This window comes from Pelmatolapia mariae, linkage group LG16_19 (genome assembly GCF_036321145.2).
Source record: "Pelmatolapia mariae isolate MD_Pm_ZW linkage group LG16_19, Pm_UMD_F_2, whole genome shotgun sequence".
NCBI lineage: Eukaryota > Metazoa > Chordata > Actinopteri > Cichliformes > Cichlidae > Pelmatolapia > Pelmatolapia mariae.
In genome coordinates this window covers 22733048-22749247 of record NC_086241.1, presented here as the reverse complement: position 1 = coordinate 22749247, position 16200 = coordinate 22733048, and the positions used below count along the sequence as shown (strand labels likewise).

The 16200-nt window shown below is 46.4% G+C and overlaps 1 protein-coding gene across 1 annotated transcript in view; it reads left to right on the top strand.

The window, feature by feature from the left end:
- Positions 1–16200, top strand: part of si:dkey-100n23.5 — a 51294-nt gene that overhangs the window by 18047 nt on the left and 17047 nt on the right. Inside the window, exons 9-11 of the mRNA XM_063498280.1 lie at positions 408–486; positions 3671–3718; positions 8994–9076. Coding sequence (XP_063354350.1) covers positions 408–486; positions 3671–3718; positions 8994–9076 — 210 coding nt within the window. The remainder of the gene's footprint in view (positions 1–407; positions 487–3670; positions 3719–8993; positions 9077–16200) is intronic.

The following is a 16200-nucleotide window of genomic DNA, read 5'->3' as shown; positions in this document are numbered from 1 at the left end:
CATAAATGTATGTTATATAAATTTGTAAGTTGGTGTATACACTCATATTGATAACGCTGCCTAGAATGAAATATAATGTATCTGTAGGCAGATCATGAGCAATAATTTTATGCGACACGCCAGCTAAAAATAAGCTTTTATTCAAGTCTGGACTAAATCCTATAGCAACAGGACACGTGGCTTGCTTTTGTGTTTTCCTAAGGTGTGAATTCCTTAAGAATGCATAAGAGTATATCACAGTAATCATAACTTTTGATATTGTTCATGTGATTTCATGTCACACTTTCTACAACTGAAGCAAGGATGCTAAAGGAACAACCTCCACCGACAAAACAGCAAAAATGATCTTTTAATAATGTTTCTCATTTGGAGTTTTGTTATTGATCTGTTACACCTGTGCTTTGCAGATGGTACGTGCCTCTTTTCGGCCTCATCTTCCTGATGATCTTCTGCTACGCCAGAATCATCTGCGTGGCCAATAAGAGAGTGAGTACTCAATATACGTCTATTTCAAGACAACTTAGCCGAACGTGACGGCGCTGTGAGCTTTTAAAAGCTGACATTAGTGGAAGCTCAGAGAGGACTGCTTTGTGGGTGTACAGATGGGGTGGGGGGTAAATGTTCTCACTGAAGTACAGATATAAGATAAAATTCCCCAAAACACTATGCACTATGAAACGATCCTATCCTGTTGATCAAAAGTCATTTAAAGGATAAATGTGGTTTGTGGAGATTTGAGAACGTGTGGCATATATTTAGCAAAAGTACATGAATTCAGACAACTAGACACATTTAAACAATTGTGATAATTTCATAGTTTGCTTTCGTTTTCATTTTCGCTTCCAGTGCATTTGGAAAAGGTAATAATGGCTGTTTGAATGTCAAGCAGCTCTTTAAGGAAGAGAAATGACTACAGGTCAAAACTGCTGAGATACAGTTCTCAAGAAGCTTGCAATATTGTTTAAAGGTAGCAAGGAATAATCTCATCTAACTTTTTGAGTGTAGAAATGTGTTTCGAGATGCATTTCTGGGGACTTTTTTCATACTAGAGTAACAGTGTCATAAAATGTCATCCTGGTTCTATACAGTCACTTAAACTAATTTATCAAGCAAGAATACCTTTCTTTCACTTGGTGCAGCTGCTACATTGTGCCAATTTCTGCTTTTTTATTCATTTTAAATTGGTTTTTAAACTGATGCTTGGACAAAACATAAAATATAATGGCTTTAATTTATTAATTATGCTAACATTTACTTGGTCCAACTACTAGAATATGAGGGTTTCATGCTTCTCTAATTTTTATGTGACTCTAAATTGTCTACTTTGGCTAATTGGAATTGATGTTTGGGCAAATAAACTGTCTGAATTGATATAATTGTGGACTTTCAGTTCTTGTGTGATGGGCATTTTTTACCGTATTCAATATTTTGTACTGCAATCCATTAAATGGTGCAGGAAATCAGATAAGTTCATTTACCACTTAGTTGATGTGCTCACCATGGTAGCTTGTTTTGCGTGGCTCTTCATCGTGCTCGGTGCTGTAGGAGCCCAGGGGCAGCATTCCACAAAGTTCGCATAGCTGCCATTCCCCTGATCTGACGACACCCCACACTGCGGCCGCTGGAACAGCGACGGTAGACTTGCGTTGCCACAGTATGCTCGTGAGCTTTTGACGTGAAGGGAGAACGAGGCCAAAGCCTCATCAGACTCACAGTCGTTGTGTTGCTGTTGAATGTTAGCATTCATTGCTTGGGCTGCACAGGGAACGGTGGAGTGAGAGAGATTCTGCAGATAGCCAGGCTGCAGGAAGACGACAACGGAGACAGACAGCAGGTAGCTGAGAGGCAGGGAACGGGAAAGAGACTACACTCTTTATCACGCCTGCGATAAAGAGAATGAATGAATGTCGCTGGTTTTCAACCTGCATCTCATAACTCATTCAGCTCACAGTATTCAGCTATCACTCCCTCTACCTCTTGTCTCTATATCTGTTTCCCACCTTCCTTATTCTGAATCCCTTTTTTGCATTCATTTGTCACTCTCTCTCTCTCTTTCTCTGTGTTCCCGCTCATTTTCTCTCCCCCCCCCCTTTTCCTTTCCCCCTCCATGTCTGTCTCCCCCTTTCACTCTGCCGTTTTGCTTTCTCTGTCGTATTTATGAAGAGCTCAAGCCTTATCTCTTTTCAGCTGCAGGCTGTCTCACTTGAAAGAATTTCAAAAGCTTTGAAAGCAGGGTAGGTGGCGACGCTATGGAGAAAAGGATAGAGACGAGGAGGCTGAGTGAGGAGAGGTGGGATGTTAGCTGGACGGAGAAGTTTTTCCACCTTCCGATTTCCCCGAGACAGATGGGCGTGGCGAGGGAGGGGGTTCCAAGTCCTTTACACCCAGATTGTTTAAAAAAACAAAACAAAACAAAAAAAAAGAAACAGGACACATTCTGAGTGGCTGTGCGAGCTCATAATAACTGGAGGGATTTGAAGGCTAATGAGTCATTTCGGGCCACACAGAGAGCTCTGGGAGTGTGTTTGTTTTACAGATGCAATTTGTACATGTCCACTCCCTTCCTTCCAGCCCTCACCCCTCAACACGCCACTAGCATAACCGCTTCCCTTTCAGTAGCGTGGCTTAAGAGAGACTGCAACGAAAGCCGGGTACGTGGAGACCTGGCCAAAGCCTAATGATATTGCCACTTATTATCAGCGTTTGTTGATTTTGATGGATAGCGGTGCTCAGCTGGGCAGCAGAGGGCTGCTGTGGAAACAAGTTGAATCTAATGACCAAACGGCTGTCCTTTTTTTTTTTTTTCTTTTTTTTTTATCCCCGCACTGCACAAACACCACGGTCATGCATAGATTTACAATGACAATCACGTCAGCACCGAGAAACCATGGCAACATTGAGTTAATAAATAGCAGAATAGAAGAGCTGTTAGTGCATGTTGTTCATGCTGCCTTTTTGTGCATGCGTATGAAGCTCGCACAGGGCCTCCAGAGATTTGTCTCTGATGTCTTGGGTTACATAAACCTTCTGGCTTCATACAGCCCCCTCCCTCCTATCCCACCATCGCCAATCCCCAGTCCTGTGCATGGTTGTGTGCATGTGTGTTCCTGCGCCTGCCTGTTGACATTTTCCATTCATTCCCCCGAGAGAGGACGCAGAGGAAGAGCGAAAACTATTCCCACGTTCTTTCCAAAGGCCTCGTGTCTGCCATGTTTGCTCCACTTCTTTTTTTTCCCGACACTTTTTTCTAAACAAAATTCTCTTTTTTTTTCTCCCCCACGCAACCCCCTCACACACACCCCTACCCTCCGCCTTGTTTTCTTCTTCCTCTGTCAAATTGTGTGCACTGAAGCTGATCAGGGGTTTTTTTGCGAGATGCTGGGAGCTGTTTAAGAGCTCCCTTCTGCCTCTAAGCTGTGCGCTCGGTTGTGAATTGGGCAATTTTGCTGAGGCGTGTAAGAAGGTGGTGGGATTTTGCATTGATGTGGTAGTCAGTGTGATATTTGTTCAGGTTTCTCACTGCAGGCAATGACCTCTAAGCACAATATCACTCCTCACTAGGAAAACCCATCCGATTAAAATCGTAAAATCACTGCAATTTTTCTTTTTTTTTTTCTGTTTTTTAGCTGCCCTGACCTCTTTCTTCCTATTTTGTGTCTTTTCTGCACAGATGCAGTCATGGCTGGGAACTTTCAACCCAGAGCGAGAGAGGCGCAAGGTAATGGTCTGACCATCAAATTTCTTAGCACATACACGCACATGTACACGTATAAACACAGAACGTGAGGATTAGCGTGTCTGTAGGATTAGCTCTTGCCTTCACGCTGGGTAGGTGTCAAACACAGCAGGGAGCAATTTGACCTCTCAAATCTATTCCTGTGTGAGCTCTTGTGTATGTGTATATAAATGTGTGCATGCACGTAAAGGTGTGTTTAAGCTTCATTTTTAAACGGAGCAGGAGATAGGTGTAAATCAAGACAGATTGAGAAGTGCGACATGAGGAGGAGGAGAAATAAGGGGAATAGAAAAAAGGAAAATTAATTGGGGAGAGGGTTAACCTAGTCTAGTCTGAAGGGGCACTTCACTGATTTTACACATTAGTGCTGGGTTATGCGTGAACAGAACTATCTCGCGAAAGTAATTTTTCCGATCGCAGCAGGACTCACTGAAAGGCAGATTTAAAAGCCAGCCTTCTCAAAGTGACTGGAGACATAACTTTATTTAAATGTGTAAACCACTACACAATGGAGCCACTGTTTAAATGTGAGGCAGTCAGTTCTGCAAGCTTCTCATAGTGTTGCCACAACACACAAAATATTGCAGAAATTAAATAAAGGATGTAGGCAGGAAGGGTTTATGAAATAGCTGGTTGCATGATGGAAATCTAAGATGCTTGACCTGCACTTGAAAATTAAAAGCCTCTTGTCTCCGCTGCTTTGATTTTTAACAATTTTCTCATCTCTTGTGAGACACAGAGTTTGGAAAAGCTGAACAAAAGTAGATTTCTTGAAAATCCTGGTACTAGAAAGTGGATCGTTAAACAGGTTTTTGCCACGTCTTTTTACCTGGTTCATTGACTGCTCATGATGCATTGTTCACCAGGAAGACTATAAAGCCTTACTTCTCCCTAACCAGGTGCTATTGAAACAATATGACTAATGCATAGTAGGAAAAACTAGCAGCAGCAATCCCTCGCACTCCCTCCGTCCTCCTCCCTCCTCCTTGTTTGGTGTTGCCTCTCCGCCCAGCAGGGTGAGGTGTCGGAGGGCAGGTTAGGGTTAAGGTTATGTAGATGCTGCCCCTAAGTGGCAGACATAATTACTGCACGGTGAACTGGCGTAACCCTAAGCGGAGTCGCGTGTGCATGAATGTGTGACCACACACACATAAATGCACACACACACGGTCTTCATGTGGGCTAATTGCTATGTGTAGCACAGAGTGTAAATAAGTCAGCAGTGGTTTTTATCACACTCTCTTTCCTCGTATTTCTCTTTCCCGGTCACTCTGCTCATTTCCATCTGTTTTTTTTCCTCTCTCTCTCTGCCTTTCACTTCACGCTCTCTCTCTCTTTTTCTCCCTGTCTTTCTCTTTCTGTCTTTCTCACCCCCTCTCTCGCTGTCTCTCTCACTGTTGTGCTCATACCCAGCATGAATAAAGCAGCAAGCCAGGTTCATGGACATGAATATTTATGAGAGTTTATGCACGCGCTGCGATGCTTTAAAACAACAACAACAGCCTCCCAGATTGTGCTTGCCAAACCAGTGAGCTCCTGCTCATGTGTGTACGAGTGTGTAGCAGCAGGTGTAAACTAGAGAAAGCGATTCCTGCTGGGTGTCTGAAGACCGCTGGCTCTGGTGATTTCCATTCACTCTGCCACGTCTCCCTCCTTCTGTGCCTCACACATTCTCTGTTACTGTCACATGCACACATACACTCAAACCCCTAATGCCCTGTGTCCACACGCAGTTCCCAACCCTTTTTTTTTTCCCTCCCTGACTCAGCGCAGCATCATCCCCCCTCCCGCTCTCTGAGTGCATGTGCGTATGCATCTGGCTGGAGTGGTGACGTACATAACTAGTGCTGGCAGTTATCAGTGCTGTAAGTCACATGTTGTGACCCATCTGTGTGTGTGTGTGCGCGCGTGTATTTCTTGAGCGATTTGTTTGTGTTCATGCATGAGCACACATGATTGCCACAAGGTTTTGAAGCGGCACAGGTCAACGAGAGGATATTCGGAAGACGGTTTTTCAGGCACCCCTCACACATGCGCGCGTGCGCACCTTTAAATACATTTGCACAACTGCACACACAGCAGCTCAGTCCCGTCGGGTAGCAACAAAACTGGCTGAGCAAACAGCAAGTCGCTTGTTCGTTATCTTCTCAAGATGTTTGTTTACCGATCCACACAAGCTTTGCCTTGAGTAACAATGCAGTGGCCTCTACTTTTATGTCTATACAAGTGTGTGTGCGTGTGTGCGCATGCATGCACAACCTTGCAAACCACTGAGGGTACCCTCTGTGTGTGTGTATTCTAATTGGCCTATCAACTTTTTATTTTATTCTTGGCCAGCAAAGGGGAATAGTATGCGGTTTTTCTCTCAAGGGCTCTCAGTAGGACGTTTGACTTTGACAAAACACACATGCCTCCTTTTTTTAAGGGATCAGCTGTCCAGCTGTTAAACGATCAGCAGTGATATAACAATATATGGCTGGAACACAATATTACTAAGGCAGTTCTTCCTCTTGTGTTACGTTATCGATGCCCTGCCGTCAGACATCTGTATATTTATTTAAACACACAGGGTGTCTAAAAGGATTCCCCACCAGCTTCACTTACCAAAGTCGCTATTTAATAAGTCAGGCTTATCAAATTAATGGTAGTAAAATGAATATAAGTGAAATAACTTTCAAAGAAGATGAAGCCGTTCACAGAAGAGGGAAAAAGCAGACAGTGGCACAAGTCAAATCATAGAGCTAATTAATTTAATTTACTTATTTTTAAAATGTATAATAAAGTTCATACATAGACAATGACAGCATACATACTAATGCATGCTAATCTAACACAGATATCATAATGTATTGTCGACGACTGCCTTGCAATAGCCTAAATATTGCAGAATCACTGTATCGTGGTATGTTAGATATGGTGAGCATCATACGTGACGCAGCATGCAAAAGCCGACCAAAGACAGACCGAGAATCCCCACTGTGCTCAAAAGCAACCAAGCAATGACACAGACATTAACAACCGGGCTTTCCAACTTCCACTGCTCTATTTTAAATGTTAGTTATCTCAAAAGTATGTCCTGTCTTGAACGTTTTTTTTTATGCACAAGCTGCAAATAAATGATGCAATATTTTGACCCAAACCCTCATCCAGCAAACCTCTCAGCTGCGAGGGGAAAACCCAGAGCTCAGCACAGCCACACACACACACACACCTGAGGGTTTGAGCTGGCCAGTTCTCCAGCAAAATTTACCCCATAGTGATGCTGGTGACTTTTCTGTGTTCAGCCTACGGCGATAAAGCTGTGTGGATTGTAATCAGTCGCCGTTTTCTTGTAAACCTAGCCAAGTTTTTGTTTTGTTTTTTATCAGAAGTGTAATCAGTTACGAATGAATGCACAACAAAGGAGTGTCTGTTTGCATCATTACTAAACCACAGTAATTCAAAGAATCGGCAACGTTTGACATCTTCAAGGTAAAAATAATCAGCAAAAGAGCACTTTCAGGACTTCTCAGCCATGTTGGCTTAAAAGTTGTAACTGAAAGTCTGAAATACTGCAGCAGATGCTGCTGCTGCGCCTCCTGTAGTACAGCTTTTTAAGGAGAAACATTTTCCATCTATTATGTTATTCAGTTTTAGTTCCTGATTTTTACTCCCAAAAATCCTTTAAAAAGTCCTTGAATTTAGTGCTAAAGTGCCCTCAGTTAAAACCCGATCCTGTTATTTTTAGAGGAAGTTTTTCCTGAGACGAGCGCAAGCCCGGGTGAGTGCTGTGCTTGGTGGTGGAGGGGATGGGTCGCTCCCGATTGCTGTCTGTAATCTAGCGTGTGTCATTAACGTTGGGACCGCTGCGCCCTCTTCATATAATTACGGTTTCATTCCCCCCTCTGCTTCCCGAGCAGCGCAGGGGCCTCTGACACTGGAGGACTGTGATTAAAAACACGAGGCAGCGGAGGCACTTTACCCACACTCTTCCTGTTTCCCTTCAACCCTTCTGTACCCTTTCCTTGGCTCACTGAAATTCCTCAAATGCCTGTTTCTACGCCTCACCGAAATCTGATCTGAGATTACTTGGCTCCAAGCAGTCTTTGAAGTTGTTTTTTTTTCTGGATTTATTTTTTTCCCCCCAAAATATACACACACATGCTCACACAGCCACAAATTGCCTTTTCCATGCAGCATCCTTCAGGCTGTCCTTTTCCTCTTCCTCATTGCAAAATTCTTCGCAGTATACGTACACTCAAGCGCCCAACCATACACACACCATACACACAAGTTAGCAATTGGCAGATCTTGACACGGCCAGTGACGTCAGGGCTTCCCGTGATAATAGATGCTAATCGGGCTGAGCTTGGTTTTTGCCTTGGGGTTGTGCTGTTAAAGACAGTGATGTGGAAATACGACTGGTCTCTGTTCAGTAGATCACATACAGCCAACCTTTCTCACACGGTGAAACACCGCCTCTTGCATTCGGTACCCCCCACAAGAACACACACGCATATATGCCTAAGATAAAATACCACTGGATTTCATCTGAATTGTTTAAAATGCTTGCGTTAGAGCCCGACTGCCTCAGGGTTTTTCTGGTGAGTAATTAATTTCCTCCATGTGGGGGTAGAGACCAGAGCTTGTGGGCCTGCCTCCTGGATCCGACTGTGTGTGTGTGTGTGTGTGTGTGTGTGTGTGTGTGTGTGTGTATGAGAGAGGGAGAAAGAAAGAGAAGGAAGCTCTGCGCTGGCTCCGCTGCTGCGACCTAGCCTTGAGGAGGAGGAGGGGGGCGAAAAAACAGCACAGCGCAGAAAATCAATCCAGGGGCCGCGCTTCTCAGCCTCTTCCGGACGCAAGAGTCCTCCTCTCCCGGGAATTAGATAACGGCTTGTAAAAGCTCTCCACCACCAGCCTCTCGCCCCCCTCCTCGACTTTTAGCTGCTGCTGCAGCATGTCTCTGTCTTCCTCTCAGCTTGTCCACGAGATATTGAATTCATCCCCTTCACATTTGCTGCAAAGTATTTGCTTCTCGTTTAATTGAAATCCCCGTTTTCTTCTCATAACTGTGTGGATATTGCGTATTATCAGCAGGTTAATATTTTATTAGGTTTTAATTGGCCTTTGTTTCTCGCCCCTGCGCTCTGATCTTCCAGTGAAGACACTGACGCTGCGCGTGCACGTGTGTGTGCGCGACGCACAGGCGAGACGAGAGCATTAACGTGAGCATTTGAGTTTCTCTACATGGGTGAGCAGCCAATTTTCTCTCATCTAGGTTTCCTTGGCAGAGGAGATCAAGCCGTTGAAGTGGTATCCCTCCGTTTACCTGCTCGTGTCCATCTTTCCCCTCATCAACAGGTAACACACAGACACACACCTGTGCAGCTATAAACTCTGTTGTTTTATTTGCATGGGGCTTCACTCTGCTATCTTATCTCCTCCCACCCTCCAAGCCCTGATGTGCCTTTCCCGTTCTTTAGCTCTCTCTGTTATCTGAACTCTCGGAAAGCACTGCTCTCCCTCTTTCCGTCCGTAGCAGTTGAACGCTAAAGGAGGGCGTGTGTGTGTGTGTGTGTGTGTGTGAGAGAGAGAGAGATGGAGGTATAGAGCGTTTTATTGGCTTTTATAAAACCCAAGCTTCGTCGGCTGAGGGTTGGGTGGGAGGAGGCGGGTGGTCCAGTAAATGATAACCCCAGCGCTGTTATTACTCCTTCCCTCCCTTTCCTTTCCTTTCCTTTCCTTACTCCTCATCTCCCTCCCTCTCCTTCTTCATTCATTTGCCCCCCCTCCCCATCTCAACACAGCACTGGTGTGATTGACAGGTCAGGGTTACTAAGTGATTAGCTGCAGCGGCTCTGCTTGTCGCCACGGCGATGTAGGCGGAGACACAGGTCAATTACAGGGTCAACGTCTTTCAAAGGCTCTGCTCAAACACTGCCCATCACCCCCCCCCCCCCACCCTCCCCCCCCCCCCCCCCCTCCATTCACCTCTCCATCCATTCCAGACCCTTTCCTCCTTTCCTCCCGTGCCCCGGCTGTCGGCTGATGAAGATGACAAACTGCATCCTGCGCTAACGCTGCCCCCCCCACCCCGACTTACACACACCACCCCCTTTCCCTCCCTTAATGCCACTTTCCCTTCCTCTCGCCTTCTTTTACGCTCAAAAAGTCTTTGTTATTGTCCTCTTATTTTCACTCTTCCTCGCTCAGGCGCTCCATCTTTCTGCTGCTGTGTTTTTATGTCACCCCACTCCACCCCCTCCCTTTTTCCTCCTCCTCCACTTTTCCTCTCCTCAGCGACACAAAGCCCCCCTCTCTCTCTCTCCCCTCTCTTGAGCAAATACGCTCTCGCTCAGCTCAGCTCTGCCTTTCTCCAGAGAGCGAACGAGTAGAAAACGGGAATGAATTGCTCTCTCGTCGTCGTCGTCCTCCTCCTCCTCCTCCCCCGTTCAGCAGCGCTGGCTGTATATATCTCCGGCTCCTATTAATTTGTTAGCCCCCCCTCCCCTTCCCCTACTCACTCGCCTCCCTCCCCTTGCCTCATATCCTCCACCTCTTCCTCCTCCCCTCTTTCTCCATCTCTCCCTCCTTCCTTCCCTCCCCTCTGCTGAGTGCTGGAGTGTGTAAAGTGTTTGTCACGGTGTCGTGCCGATGTCGCTGTGCTCTGCTTCCGCACGGCAGACAGCCTTAGTGTGTGTGTTTTGTTGTATATGAGAGCGTGCGTGCGCGTGGGTGGGTGGTTGGTTTCATGTCGAGGCGAATGTGCTGTCTCTGCTTGTTCCCCTGTGTGTGTGTGTGTGTGTGTGTGTGTGTGTCGGCGTGAATGCGTGCGCACTTGTTTGTCCGCCTCAACCGGAGTGTGTGCTTCTTCGCGTCTGCCCGCGACAGCTCCTATGTGTTTGCGTGCGTGCGTTTTTTATTTTGTGTGTGCATGCCTAGCGCGTGTGTGTGTGTGTGTGTGTGTCTGAGTGGGGGATTATTTCTATCTGAGCTCCAAAGCCTCCTAAACAGGGCTTAGAGAGACGGCCCAGGGCAGCAGCTAAAGCCGTCGGGTAGAGCTCTCTCTTTCTCGCTCGCTCGCTGTGCAACCCTCTCTGCTGCTCTCTCTCTCTCTGTGCCATTTCTCCCTGCCCTGATCCATTGCGTTAATACACAGACACTCCCACACACAAACACACTCTTGTTTTGGCCCTCATCTGCTGCTGCCACACACACACAAACACACACACACATACACGCACATAGTCACACGCCACACGCAATTTTAATCTGTTCCAAATGCACACTGGTAAATGTGTTAATTCGACACCAGCTGTTGCGAATTGAAATGGGAAAACGCTCCTATTTCGTGTCGCCCGCGCTTGCACACACTCGCACGGACAAGCCATTATACGTCATTTCACCGTACACATCCATCTCTCTCACACGCTCGCTCTCTCTCTCTCTCGCACTCACTCATTCGCTTGCCCTCATTTGGCAACACAAAAGTAGCACCAGACACTCGCACCTTCGCACTCATCCCTCCTCCTTCTCCTCCCCTTTCTCCTTCTCCTTCTTTCTCTCGCGCTCTCCCACTTCAGTCTCTCTCAGCTCTTTGTGTGCGTCTGTGTGTGTGTGTGTGTGCGTCTGTGTGTGTGTGTAAGCACTGCCTGGGCACGACTAGAGTTTTCACAGTCTGCTTCTCACATCGCCTCCCCTGTGTGCTTTATGGTGTGGGTGTGTGTTTGTTTACAAGGCTTGTCTAGATTCCTACTGTGCGCGCTTGTACGCTTGTTTGCATAAATAAGCCCTCTCTTCGGAACCTAGCTGCCGATTTCTGTGGCGCGTCGCAGCTCGATGTGCAAGTGCTCCTCCCGGACAGCCTGCTCGTCTTTTGCCAAGACTTCTTGCTCTCCTCAAAAGCATCCCGATCCCCTTTTAAACACCAAAGCGCACCACCAAATCGGCCTTACCATTCAGTGCTTTTTTTTTCTCCTCCCCTTCTTTTTCTTTACGGCTTTGTCTTGAAGCTGTAGCTCCAGTTTTCAAAGCCGCTTGGCTTTGAGCAATCAGGGTTACGCGCCTTGTGCAGGGGGGCGCTTCAGCATGGATAGATTGGCCCTGGCGGCAGGGCTTGAACCGGTGATGTGTCTGTAACCTTGAGTTCACCCTGCCGCTCCAGGAGGTAGCTTGCATCCTCCTAGTTATTCTTGGTTTCACTCAGTGCTGTCTGTGTGGTTTTCGTGGTGTGTGCATAGGCCTATACGGTGCTAGCACAAGATTTTTATTTTTTTATTTTTTATTTTTTTGTATGGGCTCCCTACAGCGCCTAGCCCCCCTACACCCCCACTCGTCTTTCTCTGGAGGAGATCTGATTTCCCTGCTCCAGGCGAGCAGCGAGAACAAGACAGTGTGCGCACGCATCTGTGTGTGCTTCAGTGCGTGTCTGCACTTTTGTGTGTGTGCGCACACGCGCAACCCGGGCCAGGCAGACCTTCCCCATCTCCGCTCTGCGCTTTGAAAAACGAGGGAGGAAATCTCAGAGCAGCAGTTATTATTCATCCCTCAAAGAGAACGGGGAGGAGGCGGGGGAGGAGGAGAGAGGGAGGGAGGGAGGGAGGGATGGATGGATGGAGGGAGGAAGAAAGAGAGAGCCAAACGGGAGGGATGGAGGGAGGGGCGGGGGGGGGGGATACATTAACTCTTATCACACTGTATTCGGCATTCTGCATCCCAGGATGCGCTCTTGCTCTCCCTCTCCCTTTCTCACTACTGCTTTCTCTTCCCTTTCTACAGTCCCCTCCTTCCGTTCCTTGCCTCTACGCTTCTCGGAATATCTTGCATTCAGCGCATATGGACGTGTGTTTGTGACTCCCCGTGTGTGCATGTGTGTCTAGTCTGGTGTGTGGTTCGTACTGTATACCCTTACTATCTTTTGTGGTGTATTTTGTTTACTTGAACAAGTAAGCTGATGCTGAAAGGCAGTATGTGAGGTTCCAAACTCTCATCTTTTTTTGTCTGCAAGCCTTCTTTATTTAACCATCGCCTCACTTTCAATTTACAGCGTAAGAGTGGCAGCGTTGTCCTGTTTGCTAAAATAAGTTTTGAACTTGATATAACTTGCAGATAAGTGGTGTTTTGTTTTGTTTTTCAGATCTAGAGGCAAAATGAACCATTCTTGTCTTTTTTGGGATGCTTTGATTTGCGGTTTCGCAGGAGTGACATGACAGTCTATAGGGATTTGCCACTAAAGTTGAGATTAGCTTGGTTTAAACTGTAATTGCGCAGAGTGAAAGTTAACATTTTAAGAAAGCACATACTATAGAGTGAAACCTCTAATACTTTAATTTTGACATTTTATTTTAACTTATTTACACACAGAGAACATCAATGTTTGCAAATCTGACCTGTCTATAGCATCAGACGTCATGCTCTTTGAGCAACCCGATTGCCTGTGCGATAGCGTAGCCACAGACAGCTGTTCGACCCACATAATATTTGGTGGTTATGTGACCATGCCTACTGTGCGCGCCTGCATGCGCACGCTTGTGTTTGCATCACGGGCAGTGATTGGTGTGCAGCTGGAGACAGAGAGCCACACAGCCATTCGTCTCCCATTGAGCAGCAGTGACTCTCCGCTATTCATCCCCATTTAGCGAGACGGCGAGATGGCCTACAGGGCTGTGTGTAGTGCACACACACACACACACACACACACACACACATAGGGGCCACCCATATCAAGGCTGGACACACACACACACACACCAAGGCTGAATTTTCAGTTTTGAAGTAGAAACATAGTTGTAACATGTATCTCTTTGCATACATGTAAATGAAACCTGCAGAACACACAAACAATTTGCATGACCCCAACACATTGCACTGTACTGACCTGACTGTTCTTACATACATGTAGGTCATGTAGACAAGTATCCATATATAGGCATACAGGGTCATGCTGGTGTATATGTACATGAACACATATGCATATGGTATACACATGCAAAACCTAAAGGAGATACTGGATAACCTCCCTCACACTCTGCCGTATGCAAACATAAACACATACACACGCACCCACACATACCCTGTTCCCCCTCCCTCTGCTCTTTCAGGCACGTCTTTAAATATTCATCACTCTGGCTGCTCTGTGAGTGCCGTAAACGCTGCCTCACACTCCAGGGAATAGCTAAAGCCTACTCTATCATCTGCTCTCCCTCCCTCCCTCCTCTCTCTCACAGACACACACACACGCACCCCTACACACACGGACACACTTCTAGCCACAGCCGCTCACAAGGACGAACTGACTCGCACAAACACTCTGAGGCACAGCCAGTGGCATCACTGGACGCACAGACACATGCAGGTACATGAATCAGGTGCAGGGAAACACGTATGCTTCGATGCACGTTGAAGAGATTTTGTTTATGTGTGTGTGTGTGTGTCTCTGTGCGTGTGTGTGTGTGTGCGTTTACTGGCTCCCAGCACAGTGCGTTGTGCGGTGTTGTGTTCCAGGAAACAGGATGTCTCTTTGTTTGGGTTTTATTCTGTTGGTGAACGTTAGCCGCTTTAGTCCCTGGGGTCTGTGTATGCCGCTTTGTCTGTTACCGTGTGTGTGCGCATCCCATGCAGGTGTGCCTGTTTGTGTGTTTCAGGATTATTCCAGAAATTCTGGCAAAAATGCACGTGTTTGGACCAAGCATGCCATCCTTTAGTGGCAAGGTTGTCTGTAATGGGAGTCATACCCCGAGCATTTACACCCATATTGACCTTATGCTCAAAGTAGATCATCTTCCAGTTTTCAGTTGTAGTACACACGCGCGCAGACACACAAGCACAACGCGCATGCAAACCGTGGTTTCATCTACGTGTCGTTACACCCAGGAGAAAGAAGATAAAGCGCACCAACCTCTAGCAGATACTTCCCAAGCATTAGAGCTGAACACACGTTTGCGCGGTTGATCACATGTTGTCACTGTACAAAGAAAAGCCTGTCCTGGGTTTTTGCTGCCCTAAAGGCCACCACACATGTATCAAAGAGACGCAAGCAACCAACGGATCAACAGGTCAAGTTTTAATTTAAATGAATTTCAGGCACTGAGTTTAAAAAACCCAGTGTGGAGTGCTTAAAAAAGTCTTCTTTATTGCTTTGTCTGTTGAGATTATTGAGAGGAAAAACCACAAAGATTAGAGCTTTTACGTGTGAAGAATCTGGATTCAACAAGTGGATTCTACCATATTTTGAGTCCTTTAAAAGGCTATCATGGCTCGAAGCACTGTGAAGAATAATTAGACGAAAATAAACTGTGACAATGTCTAGTTCATTTTTCATCCTCTCTGTTTGAGATTAGTGTTTGTCTTTTTAAATGTTTTAGAAATATAGATATAATAGAAACCTTTGAGCTGGATTTAGTTTTAGGGGCTTAAAAGCTAAAACCTTTCTGAAACCTACAGGAAAGGCAGTAGAATATCAAGTGAGCTTGGCATACATTTAAAAAATTATATATAAATCTCCTTCTTTACTGTCCCATAGTTGCATTGATTTTGTCCCACCTATAATTTATCTTGGATATCAAATTCAATTTTACCGAATTAGACTTTCTAGTCAAAGAAAAGTTCCGACTCGCTGTCAGCAGCGGCACCGCAGGCAGAATGAGAGCCTTGTTTGGGCACTGCGAAGCATGTGATTTGTCTGGAGGGAGGAAAAAAAAAGAAGTAAGGCAGTCAGTCACAGAGCGGAGGAAGTGCAATCGGGTTCAGGATGACTTCTCTGTCTGGCTGCCCTCCACTCTGGGGAAGGAGTTCTCGTCCAAGCTGTTAAAGTGCGTTTCACCCACAGCTCTGAGGATGTTCGGCACAACAATTAGAGGCAGAAAAAAAAAGAGAAAAGGTGAACGCTGATAGAAGGAGGAGAGGGAAACGGAGGGAAGGAAAGTGGTATAGACTGGCAGGGTGGGATATTGGAGGAGATAGGGAGAGGCAGTAAATGAGGGATTTTGCAGAGAATGCGGAGGGTGAGATAGACGGGTTCAAAGAGTGAGTGACAGCATGATAGATGGAAGGTCTGAATAAGTGAGCGAGGCTTCGGAGACGCTGTGCGAGTACTAATGATTGACTGCATGCTTACAGGTGGTAGCAGGCTGAGACTTAAGGCTACATGCGCCCGCAAGTGTGAGCGCAGAAGCGTGTCTTCGTGTTTATTGTTGTTGACCATTTGCTCCTGATATTGTGTACACAGCATCATCCCTTTTGTGAGACTTGCTCGACTACGCCGCACACACAAAACCCCGACACGCGCGCACACAGCAGCTCAGCCAGGCATCGCCCGCAGCCACACTCTCCTTCTCACCACTGCCTCCCTCATTCATCTTTCATTAGCCTGGCTCACACAGGAGAAACAGCCTACCACCCCCTACCATCCTCCCCCATCCTCCGCACGCCTCCACCAGCCTCTCCATCTCTCCCTTCTCTCTATCTAACCTCCTTGCCCCCCCCCC